Below are 17468 nucleotides of genomic sequence, written 5' to 3'. Positions count from 1 at the left end.
ATTGTTAGATTCAAGGAAGCAGCGAGCTGACTGTTGACGGTCTTCTCTATGACTTTGGCGGGGAATGGGAGGAGCAAGATGGGACGGTAGTTCTTAAGCTCGGTGGGGTCCGCTGTAGGTTTCTTCAGGAGGGCACTAAGTTCAGCATGTTTCCAGCTTTCCGGGAAGGTGGCGGTGTTGAAGGAGCAGTTGATGATGTCCCGGAGTTGGGGGGCGATGATGGAGTCGGCCTTGTTGAAGATGTGATGGGGGCATGGGTCGGTTGGCGATCCAGAGTGGATGGAGTTCATCGTGCGGATGGTGCCTTCGGTGCTGATCGGCGTCCAGGCGCGGAGGGTGGTGGTGGGGGGCTTCTGTTCTGTGGTTGGGGGAGTGGTCAGGTCGCCGAAGCTGTTATGTATGTCAGCGATCTTGCTGTGGAAGAATGAGGCAAGAGAATCGCAGAGGTCTTGAGAGGGAGTGATGTCGTTGTTGCCGGCGTTGGGGTTGATGAGCTCTTTGACAATGCTGAAGAGTTCTTTGCTGTTGTGGACGTTGTTATCTAGTCGCTCCTTGAATGCTGATTTTTCGGTGGTGCGGATCAGCTGGTGGTGTTTGCGGGTGGCATTCTTGAGGGCGGTCATGTTTGTGGTTGGGTTTCTTCGCCATGCTTTCTCGAGGGTGCAGCAGTTCTTTTTGGAGTTCTTGAGGTAGTCGTTGAACCAAGAGGCTTTTTTGCTTCCTGGCTTGTTGGGAGGGTTATTCAAGGGTGCTAGTTCGTCAGCGCAGTGGGTGATCCATTGTGTGAGATTGATGGCTGCTTGGTTTGGGTCCGTTGATCTGGCGGGAGGGTTTTGATTTAGAGATGTGGTGAGCTGGTCGGTGGTAATTTTGTTCCAGTATCTTCGGGGAACTTGTTGCGGGTGGTGGTGGGTCGTGGTCTTTCTGAAGCTGAAGTGGACGCAGCTGTGGTCAGTCCAGTGGAGTCCCGTGGCGTGATTGAAGGAGATGTGCTTGCTGGAGGTGAAGATTGGGTCGAGTGTGTGTGTCCGGTGTAGTGGGTGGGGGTGTTCACCAATTGTTTGAGTTCGAGATTGGTGAGGTTGTCCAGCAGGGTGGTGGTGTTGATGTCGTTGTTATTCTCCAGATGGAAGTTGAGATCTCCTAGGAGAATATAGTCCTCGAGGGGAGGGCCTGCGGGCTGACGAAGTCAGCGATGTCTTCGCTGAATTGTGTGCGGGGTCCTGGGTGTCTGTAGATGAGGGTGCCTCAGAGTGTGATCTTGGGGTTGGTTTGTATTTGGAAGTTGAGGTGTTCAGTGGCTAAGAAGGTGTCGTAGGTGTTGGTCGTGATGCGGATGGTGTTTTTGTGAACGATGGAGATACCTCCTCCTGTTTTGTTGATGCGGTCTTTTCGGATGATCTTGTATCCGTCCGGGATGGCTATGGCGATGTCGGGCGCTGATGAGGAGTTCATCCATGTTTCCGTGAGAAAGGTGACGTCCGGAGTTGTGGTATCGGAGTTGTGGTATCGAGTATGTTCCATAGTTCAATGGCGTGTCTGTGGACCGAGCGGGTGTTGAGCAGGATGCACTTCAGGTTGTTGTTGTTGTTGTTGTTGTTGTTGGAGCTCTGCTTGGCGTTTGTGGATGCAGTGTGGGTTCTGATGCAGCAGAACTTGCAGGTTAGGCAGGTGAAGGGTCCGTGGGTGCGTCCTGGGGCGGCTTGGTGGCAGTCGGGGAGTCGGCCAGTGTTGAGTGCAATGAGGGACGCGGCGTCGTACTTTAGGCGGTGGAGTGGTTTTTGCGGGAGCCAGGGGGTATGGCTCTGGGCGCGGTCCAGGCGGGACGGGTGTAGACTGGCTTACCTTTGGCGCGCCTTCAGAGCGCATGGGGCGCGCCCGCTGCGCATGAACGCTGCACGTAAGTGCAGCTGTCATAAGTGGAGAGTGGAGGGGGCGGAGCGAGGGAGGAGCAGCTGGGAGGCGGGAACGGGGTGGCGATGTCCAGGGAAGCTCGAGGGAACGGGGGTGGGGCTGCGGGGAGCAGCGGCAGGGAGCTAGGACCAAATGGCACAGTACAAAATGCAGTGGGGGAGGGGGGGGTCGGGGGCACAACCAGGCGCAAGCAAGGCAGAACAGTTGAAAAGCAACAATAATACGATACCAGATACAGCAATACGATCACAGGCGAGATCGGGGGCACAATCAGAGATCAAGCAGCAGAGCGGAGGGCAATATCAGTCTCCAGATACCAGGCGAGATCAGGGGCACAATCAGGCGCAAGTAGGTCCAGGGAGCGAGTGGAGCGACCGTAGCTGACTGGGTCAGGACAGTCACAGCGCTTCCGCTCGCGGGACTACCTATTTGTTTGTTAGTGGGAGGGAGGAGCGGCTGGGAGACGGGAGCAGGGTGCGGGGTGGCGATGTCCAGGGAAGCTCGAGGGAACGGGGGTGGGGCCGTGGGGGAGCAGCAGCAGGGAGCTAGAACCAAATGGCACAGTACAAAATGCAGTGGGGGGTGGGGGGGGTGGGGGGGGAAATCTGGGGCACCATTAGGCGCAAGCAAGGCAGAACAGTTGAAAAGCAATAATAATACGATACCAGATACAGCAATACGATCACAGGCGAGATCGGGGGCACAATCAGAGATCAAGCAGCAGAGCTGAGGGCAATATCAGTCTCCAGATGATACCAGGCGAGATCAGGGGCACAATCAGGCGCAAGTAGGTCCAGGGAGCGAGTGGAGCGACCGTAGCTGACTGGGTCAGGACGCCCCCATTGGTTAATTAGAAGCTAAAAAAAAGTAGCCCATGTTTGTAAATTGAGGCAGCTTTGAACTTGGAGGAGAAAAAACACTGTACCACTGTTTTCAAGGTATGGAAGACAGTGTGTATTTGAGCTTGGTGCGGACGTTATTAATATCAAATAAATTGGCGGTAAAAAAAAGCCCAGCAGACAATAAAATAGACCCACAAATAGCCAACAAGCATTTGCAATGCAATGGTCTCGGCATCATTAAAGGTAGAGCTATTGGCATTGCTCCTGACTTTTTTTTCTTTAAATCACAAATAAATGGCATTGTCATTAACATTGCCAATACACAGCACTCTGCACTCACTACTCTGCACTCACTACTCTGCACTCACTACACACTACTCTGAACTCACTACACACTACTCTGCACTCACTACACACTACTCTGCACTCACTACACACTACTCTGCACTCACTACACACTACTCTGCACTCAGCACACACTACTCTGCACTCTGCACACACTACTCTGCACACACTACTCTGCACTCTGCACACACTACTCTGCACACACTACTCTGCATTCTCCCTTCCGTAGTGTAAATGCCCTTCACAGCCGGATGCAGTATGTAGGTACTCTCATATATTTCTTGGCACCTACGATGTAAGACTGTGTGTTGGATGTAGGAGGACATATATATCAGTTTTGTTTCACTCATTGCACTAGCACTGTGCTTTTATCCTCTCTTCTCCGTTTGATTAAACACATCACTTATTAAGAGGGGGGCTTCGGGCAGCGCGCCTGGCGCAGTGACAGGGAAGGGACGCATGTCTCCTCACAGGAAAGGGTTGGCGGCAGCAGTGCTTTACTGCACATTCTGCAAAGCAACCCGCCGCATCAGCATCATCTCCAGCGCGTCGGGTCAACCGTAAAAAGTGCCCCGTGTCCAGAAACAGCATAACAAGTACCCAGGCACACGCGCTCCTCCGAGAGGGGCTCTTGGATAAATGCAGTTGGGTGGCACGCGCGGTATTTTTCGATGGGCCGTGAAATGGATTCGTCAAGATATGTTCTAGACCACCACCCATCTGTGAAAGTTTTCAAAAAATCTTTTACGTCGCTGCCAATACAGGTACAGCAGAACTGCCAGACAGGCACGTGGCGAGCCAGTGAGCCCCGAGCTTACAGCACGTTAGACTGAGAGGCATATTATAACTATGCTGTTATGGGTATGGCTTAACACTAAAATACCTAGCGTACAAAGGCCAACATGTCATAACTAGTTAAAGCTAACCTACAGAAACGGCATTGTTCCCTTTGGCAGACATGGGACCCTATTCGAATGACTCAGATATTGTGTCACTGTGAAAGTACATACTGCATTCCCTTACTCGTTTGTATAAATATTCCGTCAATAGAAAACGAATGTCACACGTGGTATAAAAACATTTGTATTAATGAACACTGTGCCCCGGAAGTCAGGCACGGTCGCCTGTGACGTGGGCGGGGCCACGTCCAGACCGGAAGAGGAGGCAGGCGGAGTCAAATGCGTCTCGCACCCGGGGCTCCTGTGAGCGGTGTGGAGCCCCGGGGCCGCGCCAGCAGGAGGTTGGGCGCCGCGTGCTGAGAGCAGAGTCCCCGACATTGGCCAGGTAAGTTCCAAAAGGCTGGGGGGCTTGGTGCACTTGTGTGTGTGTGTGTGCGTGTATGCTCGTGTGTGTATGTATGTGTGCGACGGTGACGGCGAGGGAGGGGGGGCCCTCGGTGCACTTGTGTGTGTGCGCGTGTGTGTGTGTATGTGTCAGGGGGGGTGTCTCTGTATGTATGTATGTATGTGCGTGCGTGCATGGGCGTTTGTGTGTGTGTGTATGCGCATGCGTGTGTGGTGCTTGAGCTTCCCAGGAGACAGCGCCTGGCCACAGCACGCGTTCACGTTTCAAATCGGCTCCAAGGATGCGCGTGGCCGAAACTGTCTCCTGGGAAGCACACTCACTAACAAAAGATCTCGGCGAGACGCGCTTCCGCGCGTTGAGCCGAGACCTAAAAAACCAGCCCACACATTGAACTAGCAGACTGGCCGCTTAGGCACAGCTCAACTACCCTATAGGCCAGCCTTAACCATTTTTTTGGAGGGGGCCTCTGGGGACGAGTATGACATCCACCGCCTAAGGCGGCAAATCATGCTCAGCCAATTGCTGCTGCTCAGTCTTCAAGCATGGAGGTGTATATTGTGTAAATTCGGGTAGAGAACACTGCTGTGCTGCTGAGAAAGGAGGTCCTTGTGAACTAGTAACTTGACTGGAGGACAGATGGTCATGCTCCTGCTATCACTCATGGCCCAATCCAGGCTACCAAGATGACTTGGGCTCAGTGGTTCTTCATCTTTTTCAGAATTCGGAGCTGAGGAATAGTGCCTGTAGCAGGAAGGCATAAAGGAGACTCCTTTTCGGTTCCAGATGTAATGTTTTGCAGAAACACCAATGTGCAGAATTATTGATAATGCATGTTTTCGAATGTAGGGAAAATATCTAGACTGGGTTCATCCCACTGGGGGAAGGCACCCTGGGCCTCGCAGCATGTAGAAGCCACCTGTGATGTGTCAGTTGTCAGCTCAGTTTGTCCATTATAGTATTAAGAGACCAAACATAGTTGTGGACTAGAGAGATGCCACACACCTCCAGCAACATTCAGAGATGCAAATCCCCCCTGATACAGAACCCAGGCCCTTACTATGGCCAGCTTGTTCGAGCACAACATGGTGGCGATCCATGAGAACCGGCACCAGGCTCCACATGATAGGCAATAGGAAGGACGTCATGAGTGGCCCGCATCTACCAAAGAATGATGTGGAGCTGGCCACCCACAGGAGATCAGAGCCCTTGGATCTCTACCTCCACATGTGACCCTGCACCCAAATCAGAAACTATACATCCTCACCAGTCTGCTCTGAAACTACACATCCTCACCAGTCTGCTCTGAGTGTGGAGGGAAAGTTGCCTGATCCGGTTGTATGGGAGTTCATAGAGAAACGATTGCATAAAATACAATTACTCAATCACGGCATTACTGAGAAACCATTTCACCTAAACTGTTTAATGGAAATTTTTAGGATCAATGGCATTTACCATTTCATGGAAACCAATTCATAGAAGGGCTTTTTTGTTTGAAATTGGATTTTGCACGCTTATTTTAAAAAGGTGTAAATTCAATGCTTGCAGGTCCTACTTTCAAAAACAGTTTTGCATGTATCATTTATTTCAGTACTCTACTTCAGAGGACATTATTTTAGATGTATCTATTTTACACTGTCAAACAGTGACTTTCGATGCTTTTAATTCGTTTAAACCTCACCACCCCAAAACACCATCAATGTTTTCCCCCTAAAACTCCCTTACAACACCTAAACTGCACCCATACTTGAACACTGAAAGCTCTTGCTATCCCTAAACTTTACCCATCTCAGACTCCTCATATCCCTCCACGAGAGATATGAGGAAAGTTAAGCGAGTGAGCAAGGACTTGTGGTGGATTGTTATATTTAAAGATCATACATATTGATCAGGGGTTGGGATGGTGCGACGGTTGGCAGTTGGAACGCTACGGAAAACAAACTCCTTGTCCTGTCCTTCCAAAACATTGTGTATGCTAGACATAGATTCTTCTGTCGTGGTCCCACAACTGGCAAATACAGTGATTCTAGTTAAGAGAATATAAGTACACTTGGTATGTGGGCGCTCTTAGATGCTCACAAACCTCAAGGTAATCTCTCAGTCCTTCAGTCCAGTGGTTTTGGTTATCACCACTGTTGGAAATCATACTCTGCTTCACAAGTATTTCTCAACCATCATAAGTGAAGCACTTGTTCTGCTACATTCTCACGAGTGGATGTTCAAGTTACTCCCCACACATTAATGCGGGAATGGCTTCTAAATTCCTCTTGGGTCAGCTTGCCAATGGAGTTACTTCTCAAAATATCTCCTGGATCAACCTCAGCAACTTCGGTCGAGATTCTTTGTTGACAGTGTGCTTACAAAGAGCACTGAGAACCCAGTGTGCTTTTCAGCGGAGTGGTCTACCTAGAGTAATTGTTGCTCAATTATGTGGGAGGGGCAAGGTTTTTCCACGGAGGCCCAGAACATCTCTCGCCACCGTGTCACAGCATGACCAAACATTTCTGCATTACAGCACCATAAGGGCCCTTGACTTCACCAAGGCCCTTGATCCAGATCACCAATTGAACCTCCAATATCAGACCTCGCTACTACAGCATTCTGTTGGTCCTTATTTGTTCCACAGTGTGCAGTGGAGCAATCTAATCTCCTCCAAGGCTCATCAAGGCAGAGGAAACCAGTCCCCTCAGGAAGCCTAGCACAAGTTCGGCCAATCTCTAAAGTCTGAATAATCTCTGGCAATTTCCTGTCTCTCAGTATAAGCCAGTGGTAAGGGAAGGAAGGTGCCCATAAAAAAAAGTCTCTAATAAGACCCAAATCTGTAGCAACTTTAAAAAAAACGCAACACTCGGCTCATCATTGCTTCACGAACCAGTAATGGGTAATTCTTCAGGCAAATGCCTCAGCCCTTTAAGACAACACCATTTGCACTGGGAGCACCCAGGAAAGTGATCCGGAAGGCCACACCCCTTCAGCTGATTTAACTTGAGAAACCAAGTTTGTTGTATAATAGATCCATCATTCAAACTAAAGAAATAGCCATACATTCATTTCTGAAACAACTGTTTTTCCAAAAAATATTTATTTAAAAATGTGCTTACAAATTTTGGCTTTTGATAACTTAATACCTCCTAAACCAACTTAGGATACGAAAGTGGTTTATCAGAGCAAATTAAGTTGATGAGGAGACATAAAAGCATTCTGAACACCAATGTTGGTGATCTACACATCTCAAGAGAAAAGGATTCATCAATATGTTTGATCTGATGCTAGATTTCTTGAATCAGTTATGTTCATTGCCCCCCCCTCACCCAGCAAAGAAACAAATTCACATGTAAATACACATTGCTGAAGAGGTACCTATATATTGTCGTTTGTAAAAGTTATTTTGGCTTGTCCATTTAGGCTGAACTATAGGTGATTACTAGCTGAACCAATATATTATAAATGTATCTGTTAAGGGCAGCATATCATTGTATTTAAGCACCAAATTCAATTCATATTTTTCCTGTGATTTACAATGGGATTTCAGGTCACAGAGTGTAGGGAGTGGGGTGGGTAGCTAAAATCTGTCACAGACCACGCTCACCCAGGTGATCGGTTTGAGAGATTAATTGTTCGGCTCAGTATAGTCACTATTCTACATGAACATTTAAAATGGACACTGCCGCTGTTTTTGGGTCTCCACATACTCAATATCCGACTTATCAAATATGAGCGGACCACAAAAAAATAAAAAGACCCCACAAATTTACAGAAATACTTCTAAAAAGGTCCACATTACATATGTTGCCTCGTGTTAACTACCATTAAGGAGAAACCAAATAAAAATGTTAAGAGCTCATGTACCCCTCGTATGATGTTAATTATTGAGACTGTGATCCCACGAATAACCATATTTTTACAACAGGAATTCACAATAATGTTCTTGCAAAAACTACAATACAGCTAGTGTAATAGCTTTGTGCACATTTTCACTTACGTATATAGATAACTAAGACAAAATTCCCATCACAACATTCTTAAACAATGGCCACTTGTCCTTGGTCACCCATCATTCGATCAACTAACAGGTTGTATTCATGAGGACTGTGCTCAATCTTGACATGGGCACTTCTTTCACTCAAACTGTTTTTCAAACAGAAAGCAGCATCAGATCAAATCATTTATGAACCTGGCATGGAAACCTGGCACTGTTTCCAGACATGAATGTGTGGGCTTCAAGAGTGAAATATGTTTATTACTCTAAAGCTGTTACATGGGCTGATAATATTTAAACGAATTCAATGTGTTTTGAAAGTATGAAATTATCTAAACTTTCAGATTCACAAAATTTCCAATCACTTTGCTAAAAAAAAAAAAAAAAAAAAAAAAAATAGATTTGATCTACAACGCCTGCCACCACGAAGACACTTGGATATGTTTTTTACACAATGGAAAATGTCTTTTGAAAATCAAGCCATGCATTTTATGCTCTTCTTTTATTATTCAGTAGCTTAAAGCATTTTGAAACTGACAAAATTCCCTGTTATCGTTTCAAAGACGACAAATTAAGAACTTGAATTCTGTTTTTTTAGAAGAGGTCTTGGTACAGCAGAAATTACATGCTAATCTTTGTTAATTTCAGTGTATTGCGATTCTTATGAGTAACGAAATGCCTTCAATCCCATATTCTTAACAAAAGACAAGGATTTCATGATTTGCACTCATCGGCTGCAAATTGATTGCACAATACATTTTAAGTAAACAGCATATAAAGTAGACCAGCTACTCTACATTTACATGATTTTTTCAACAGCCCAGCTGTGAAACCCATAGTTCAGTGTATCTGGTAGAGCTAAAAAATTACATACAAGAATTCTATAGCTGAAATTAATCACAGAACAAACAAAACATCTTACCAAGTTACTATTTTTTGCACAAAGCAAAATATTTCTACCCCTCTCCCACACCCTCTAGTTTTTGCACATATCTGGCATTTGAGTAAACTTAAAACAAATCAAAATAACGCACACAATATAGCCTCTGAAAGCTTCAAACTCTGTCTTGCGCTGATCATTAATTTTGTATAAAAAAGAAAATATACATGTGGGGATTTGTTTTGAGTAGCTTTGATTTGCAAAAACATATCAGAAGGTTCACTGCACCAAGGAGGTAAGAATAATGGTCTTCTGGAAAAATATATCATTTTGTCTGTACTTATTTTCTAAAAAGCTATTTTGGCACTGATATTTTTCGTTTTTAAGATCTGTACAAGGACAATAGAAATGGACTCCTGGCTTTGTGTTCTTCCACGGAGACAATAACATACTCGTCAGACACCCCTGGTTTGATTAATGATGAATGAGATCTGACTCAATAAAAATTACAGCACATTAGACAAGTGTGTTAACGGATAATTTTCAAACCTTTCTCAAATGATGGAAATACAACTTTGCTATGAGCAGAGTATTTCACCAAGTAAGAACTAAAAGGGTACACCTGAGAAGGTTAAGTGAAAAGGAAAATAGAGGTTATTATAGAGATGCTCAGATTCTTAAAATTTACATGTAACAATGTAAACAAATACTTTACATATCTGCTTAGAGATGACATGTTAGACTTTGTAGTAAGGTTCTGGAGTAAAGCCACTTGACATACTCTTCAGTTAAATGACAATTGCTTAACAAAGTGTAACTTATCTACAGTGGTTAAAAAAACATTTTAGGATATGGAGGGTAATAGGTTCTTAGTGCTAAATTGCAATTTTATGACAAGAATTGTCTGTGACTAAGGTATTACACTTTTTTTAATTCAGCATTTGATTTGTGCCGAAAATTAAGAGCTGCTCTGGAGGAGTCCTGGGCTATATGCCATAACCATCCATGGTAGCAGGTACACAACTGATTTAGAAACGCCACAAGTATGCAGCTAAAGTTACTGTGAAATTCATTTTCAGATAAGAAGCAGACAAACTTCTAACAAACAAGCAAGCTAATTTGTAGGACACTCGCTTTATAAAGAATATTACAAAATACACAAAAATAATTCCTACAGCAATCATCTCAGGCTCGCTACATTCTTCTGAGTAAGTTTGTTATTTCAAGCTAATAGTTTTGTCCTGAGGAGGTGCCCATTTAAGCATGTCATGTATTGATCAATAGCTGGTCAAAATTATCAGGATGATTCAGTTCAGAATCCTCTCATTTCAATATTTGTGATTAAATTAACAAAATTGCAATTTATGTAAATTTGTAGCTCTATCATATGCACAGACAGATATGAAAGCATTGTAAAGAAGAGTATTTAACAGTATACTAATAGCATTTTTTTCCAAGCAATATTCCAATCAACTAATTTCTCATGGAGCACATTTCAATGCAGGTTAAAACCAATAAAGAAAACAAAAGTAAAACATACATATACCATGAAAGCATTGTATACCACCAAAGGCAAATAGGAAATCTGATAAGCACTCCTTCAGGACAACTTGAGGATGAGAAGCTAAGACGTCACATCACGGAAATCGTACTCAATTAAGCAGTATTGAAAACTAGTATATATGCACAACCCAGCAGTGCAACGAAAGTCTGGTGTGAACACCCTCCTTTAAAAAAAAAAAAAAACATTTTTTTGACAAGACTCAGAAAGAAAACCGAGCCCACCCAGACCCTAACAAAAGCATTGCAAAGACAGACCGGAAATTCTTATGTTTGGGTGTTGGGAACACCTACAAATCACCAACGGCCCGCTGTAAGTTCTCCTAGAATTGTACATTATTGTGCGTTTCAGAACATGCATCCTTAACAGAAAAGAAAATACTACTGAAACATAACGTGCCATCTTAAGGATTGCGATTCACATATTAATGATGTTCACAATACAAACATTGTTTCAACAAAAAGTTGTCCAACAGGCTTTCAACACAGCAGAACCATGTTGATAACTTGCACATAACTTAAAGTGTTCAGCAAGTGGCAAGTCTTGTTTTCTCAATCGTAAAGTAGTAAAACTTGCTCGGAGCATTCACAAAAATGGAATTATCTGTTTCATGTTGAGATTTAATTATTTTTTGTTGCAAAATTGTCCGTTGACTAAACTTGCATTACTGCATCATATTTTACCAAGGAGATCATGCTTGTGTGAAGGCGTCTTTTGATTTACTTTATTTTCGATGCTATTTTGCTGCCATCAAGCCAACGCCTATTTCCCGATAAAAATAAGTTTCAGCAACGTACATTGATCTAAGGTATATCTATGGGAAAAATAGGAGTGCAGCTTTCAAAATTTTGAAACACACCTTTTTAAATCAGTCATAACAAGGTCCATGCCGATGTTCTGCCTGCCTATGATTATATGCCAAATCGCTTTTTCCATACACTTTGGTCTACTTTTTTAACTGCACTCTTTTCCAGAACAGCCAACAATGCCAGCCCTACCAAATTTTGGGGAGAGACAAGTCCGTCAGATAACGGATAGAAAACATTGTTAGTACTCTCTGTAGAACTCACAAGATTGTATACATGCCATTCCAACTTTTCTGTCTTTCCTATGTACTTTTCCACAAGGCCAGTGATGTTGAGCATTTCACACCATTCTCAAGCAATACTGATGTTTATGTTTCTCTTGGACCCATTACACAACAGTTTATGGTTGGTTCCAAAGTCTATTTAAGCAATAGCAAAGCTGCCATCATTGGAGTACTTGTCAAAGAATGTCGTAGATGTTTCAGCCGCAATGCACAATTGGGTGCTTAAGTTATCCCAAGTAGTAGGGTTGTGAACTCTCATACTCACACTGAATTCGGACATAACTGTCCAGCCAAAAAGCAAGAACAGGCACTTTGAAGACAAGCCTGCATCCATGTCCACCCAACGGTCGTTACAACCATAAATATGCTTGTAATATAGACAACCTCAGAAATGTAGAACATTTATAAAGACAAGTTTTCATAGCTTCTCAGGTATTCCTAATAATGAGTGTCACAAGATGGTATACAGATTATACACTCAGAATGAATTGCCTTATCTATAAAGGGGGGAGTCAGAATACTGCAAATGTGTGTTTTATGTTTGGCGCCTCTTTAAATAGGGATTTTTCAATAGCGTACTTTTTGACATTTCATCCATACAACTTATTTTACAAATTGTACTGGCCTATGTTGTAGTGCAAACTCGGGATGACTCACATTTAGTAGAGGTAGTGGACATTTAATAAGCTTCGTATGTGGCATGTACATAACTGGGTACTTAAACCAAGATAATGTGCTTTGCTAACCTTGGGAAACCAAATTTCAAAGATAATTTAACAAGCTTTCAACCCAGGTTATATTTTGCACTTGTGTCGATTTCATAAAATACTGGTCTATCCTGAACTAACATAACTGTTCCTTTGGACCCAGATCAACTTTCAGCCCCAGGAAGAGTATGAAATGGAAATATAGAATTGCAAGTACTCACTCGCTCTGTTACTGCCCAGTGCCAGTTCTCTCCCGTTCAAATTTTAAAAAACAGCAGGTGCTCAATACCAACCCATTTAAAGAACTGGACCTAGATATTTGAAATAACATGTTTCAGTCTCCAAGCACCTATGGCTATAAAGGAAGGAGCTGGCACATCCAAGATAGAGAAAGTAAATCAATATATTGTGCAGGTAGCAGACTTGCACTTCTAACAATATGAACAAGTTGGCTTGAAGCATCATCTACCTCATAATTTTAACCTCAAACATTTTCCACGCTATCCCGTGACAGCAGGGACAATTTTCCAATTGTTGTGAACTAAAAAAAATCCATACTACAGAAGTAACACTGGAGGTATGAAGCCATTTGACACGACCAAGATTGTAAAACATTTCTAATCTATCCATCCACCGATCTACCCATCCATCTCAAGTCAACAGCTCTGTGATGCACAAAGAAAGAAATCCTGTGCACGTTCAGAAGCAAGTTTTATGTTTTTTTGTGTGGCTCAGGTGATTTTAAGGCTTAGGACAGAACAATACTATATCACGATGCAGGAACAGTCCACAAACTTGTTACCTCTCCAACCACACATTGACTGGGTGTTTGTCTGAACAACACGCCACTGCCTTTTCACTAGGTTTGCGCTATTTAAAGAGCGCATTCATACATAGCCATAGAACGACCATGATCAACTCCTAACATGAACCGACACTGTAAACTAGCAGGATTAAAAACTAGAACACAAGCTTTTCAGGAAGGACTAAATGACACAACTGAGGGGGAAAACACTATAAACACTGTAACCTGTGGATAGAACAGGCATACGGAAGGATGTAAAATAGTGTTTGGGCAAACAAAAGGGATGGTGGTCTCATTGTGAACTATAGTAACATTGTCAGCTGTCTGCCGAAAGGGAACTGGCGGCTCTGGCAATGCTCGAGTTCACTCGCAGTAACTTTCCATTAAATTTTGGGCGAAGAGAACAGTACTTTGTTTCGTGCTGCACACGGAAGCGGGCTTCTGCCAAAGTGATCAACGTTTTCCACCCACGCACTTTGGAGATAGAATAAAGCACACATATACACTAAATACGGTACTTGGTTTGTGGAACACATACTAATTCATGATTGTTCCTTTTAAGTGAGTGGTTTCTTGGAGCAGCCTTTGTAAGTCTCCAATTAAGCCTGAATATTGTGGCGTCATTCTTAAAATAGAACCGCAAGGTATTGAATCATTCAATACTGCCACTTCCTTGAGATAGGCTCCCATTGTGAATTTCTTTTGCACTTTAGCCTCCTGATTGTACATGTAGCTCTAATATGAGCGACTCCAACTGTGGTCCAAGCCGCATCACAGTTGTACAGGTTCAGTACTTCCTATGTATTTTATTTATCTTGTTAAGCACTGTTGCTAAAGGCCTATGCTTGTTTCTTTTAGTTGTACAGCCAGGCAGTTTTGATAGGCACACAGAAAATGGAAGGCACTCACCATGAATATGAACGATCCTTGCAAGTGCAACAAGTACTATTTTTTAATAGAAAATGATTAACTTTGGGAATGGTTTTGCATTGTCAATAAGAAGCTCAAATATTTAGTCTTATAGTACTTATCATGTTCATATAAAAAGGCATCCTTTGATTTACCACAACTATCTACCTAGTACAAGGTTTGACATATGCTTACAGTATAAAATAAAAACAGAACCACTTGCAGACATGGTATTTGTTTGCAATTCATTCTATTCACTACTTCAGGAACAGAAAACACATTTTTACTGCCATGAAAGGACACTTGAACCTAAGGTCTTCAAGTGTACAAAATAAATGATGTTCAATTGGGTGAACTGCTACTGGGCGGTTTGGGTGCAAAGCAGGTCTGATATTTTATCATTATCCTAATGGAGCGAGAGCAAGGTTGCTCGCCTGGTGGTATGCAGCAAAGAACGATACTCGAGAAAATCCCATAACCTGGACCAGTAGGCATAGTTTAGCAAGTGACTAAAAAGCAAGCCATGTTTTTCTCTTGTTCAGCAAGCTGGCAGTTCAAGTGGACTTCGGAGTAAAATCGCACAAAACCTGGAGGGGGAAAAAAAGTATTGACCTGTTAGTTTTCCAGTGGCTATGTCAATGAAAAATACGCAATGGCAAACCTTGAGTGAAAAACCTACGAAAGGGCTGCATGTGTTAGATCTGTGTTTCACCATTTACTCCTTATGTCCTCAGCACCAGACCCTGGAAAATGCAGTCTACTTTACACACAATTATATGCATCATGTGCCCACTAGCAATATATGAATAATCTTACTTAGGTTCACATACGAGCATAATATAGCACAGGTGTCCCAAAATAAATTGATATTGGATTTATGTGGGCATATCACTGTTTATTAATGCAGCTTTTAAGGTAGTGTGGATATATGGATTCATGTATACGTAAAGAATTAACTACTCTCTGTCTGCAGCCAACGGGTGTTATATCTTTTGTGGAGTTTCAGGACTTGAACATCCATCGTGTTAAACATTCATGCCCCTCATGAGAGTTTTTATAAGGATATGCAGTCAAATTATTCTACAGTGGAAGGAAATATTAAGCAGGTGAGGTTCAATGGAAAATTCTAAGTTGCACCAAACTCGTATTAATCTAATTGGGTGAAAATAACAAGCATTGGCAAAGCCAATAGGAATAGCTTATATTTTGTCCTGACTGAACCTTAAAAAAACAGCTGCAATGAGAAGACTAAAACTATAAGATAAAGAAAGTAATGTGTGATGATTCAGTGTACTTTTGAGATGCAAAATAGTCCCTCGTACGGTTCGATTCATATGGCACTGACTGACGGACTTTACGTTCTTTGTGGATGGGTGTCATACTCCCCAATGGAGCCCAGAGTTGGTTTATTCTGATAGTTGTAAGCAGTCGTTAGTAATATATTATGCCATATTATGAGTCGGCATACCAATTAGTTGCATGCCAGTTTGGAAAACACTGCCCTAAACTATAAAAAGAGATGTATGCAAACACAAGAGGACAAGGTCTCAGTGCTCGACATCTTAAGTTCTGTTCATATAGGATTTCAAAATTTGTGATCCTAATGAGGGCATGTCCGCCTTTGAGAATAAAGAGGCGTGTGAAATGAATCAATGATGCAAACTGTCCGTTCTATAGAGGGCTTTAGCCAAAATATGAACCTTTATAAGGTTTCTTAGACTCTACTCATGTCATCAACTGACATGGATATTCTAATTTTAACCAGACGTATTTATTATTTATGTGGAGTACTAGGTCGAATCCAAGCCTTTAAAAGGTTCTATAGGTTTCTGCTGATGTCACCATCTGGATTAATGCGTGTGACGTGACCTCCTTTGAAAATGCTCTTGTAGTGAAAAGCAAAACATTGCTCTGCTGGCTTGTTTTGAACCATGTCACTAAACACAAAATATCCAAACAAAATACATAACTTTATATACCTTTCTCATATCTCTATATACAGCTTCCTCTGTCTTTCGTATAGCATCACACAATGCATTCAACACAGCATCGATAGGCCATACATTGCTCCCAATAGCATTTACCACCAAGGCACAATGCACAATCATCCACACGTTAAGAAACATCCCACCTAGAGATACCGCAATCACTGAGCAAGGGCTTTTTACCTGCCTCAGGGAAGAGGAGTCAACAGATTAATGTCCTCTGGCTGACAACTTAGAGATCTAAATCACACACTTACAGGTTCACTGAACAGTAAATCACAAATTGGAGATGAACCAAACACAATACCCGTAACATATCACAGGATGACGGGCTGCTCTGGAATAGTGTACTCTGCCTCCTCTAAGAGAGGTTACTACAGTACATGGGTATCATAATGGCAGATTTGTGCTACACCATGCCCAACACAATGACAGTGGGTAGATGTGATCGGTCTTCAATTTCTGGGTCTCATTGCATTTGTGGCTTACGGAGCAGCTTAATGGAAAACACAGATATGAACTGCATTTCTGAGACCTAAAGGTTTTCAAGAAACGTAACTGTAGCTTTTAAAAATGCAAAAGGCTGACCTTTTATGGATATTTACAGTAGCAATTAAAAGAATTGAAAATATTGAACAGAGAAAGAAGCATGGCAGAAATAGAGAACAAATATCTTTGGAACCCGGAAACCGCTGCGTATTATGTACAAATCAAGGAAGGGGTACTCAGTCACAAACATGGCAGAAGTCCAGACTGCTACATTACAAATGCATTATAGTCTATGGGACTGGTCATATGGCAGAAGGGATAACAATGATGTTTTAACAGATTTATCCATCATGTTTTAGCAAATCATCCCCCAGGGCAAAATCTAAATAAGGCCCTAAGTTTAATCCATTGGTGTTATATCTGCAAAGGAGCAGAAAGGACAAGTCTGGTGATCTTTAATCACTTTTTACACAACCGTCAGCTGCACAGTCTGCAAACCTTTCTATCATTTAATACATAAACATGACACACTTACACTGATTGGGCTACAAAACTCTGGAGCTGTTCCGCTGTCGGTCACGTCCACCTTTGGATCTCATCTGCTCTTGAACTGAACCTGCCTGAAAATCAGAGCCAGAGAAATACAAGATTTAGACAATG

At 42.8% G+C, this 17468-nt stretch overlaps 1 protein-coding gene across 1 annotated transcript in view; it reads right to left on the bottom strand.

Annotated features, from left to right (window-relative positions):
• Positions 1-7466: 7466 nt before the first annotated feature.
• The window catches only part of CDC42SE1 (CDC42 small effector 1), a 110321-nt gene continuing 100319 nt past the window's right edge, over positions 7467-17468 (bottom strand). Inside the window, exons 4-5 of the mRNA XM_086947435.1 lie at positions 17344-17428; positions 7467-14921 (exon numbers count right to left, since the gene is read on the bottom strand). Of these exons, the coding sequence (XP_086803561.1) occupies positions 17354-17428 (75 nt within the window). The 3' untranslated portion in view covers positions 7467-14921; positions 17344-17353. The remainder of the gene's footprint in view (positions 14922-17343; positions 17429-17468) is intronic.

This window comes from Lissotriton vulgaris, chromosome 12 (assembly GCF_964263255.1).
Source record: "Lissotriton vulgaris chromosome 12, aLisVul1.2, whole genome shotgun sequence".
In the NCBI taxonomy this organism is placed as follows: Eukaryota; Metazoa; Chordata; class Amphibia; order Caudata; family Salamandridae; genus Lissotriton; species Lissotriton vulgaris.
This window is presented reverse-complemented; position numbering and strand designations above follow the sequence as displayed.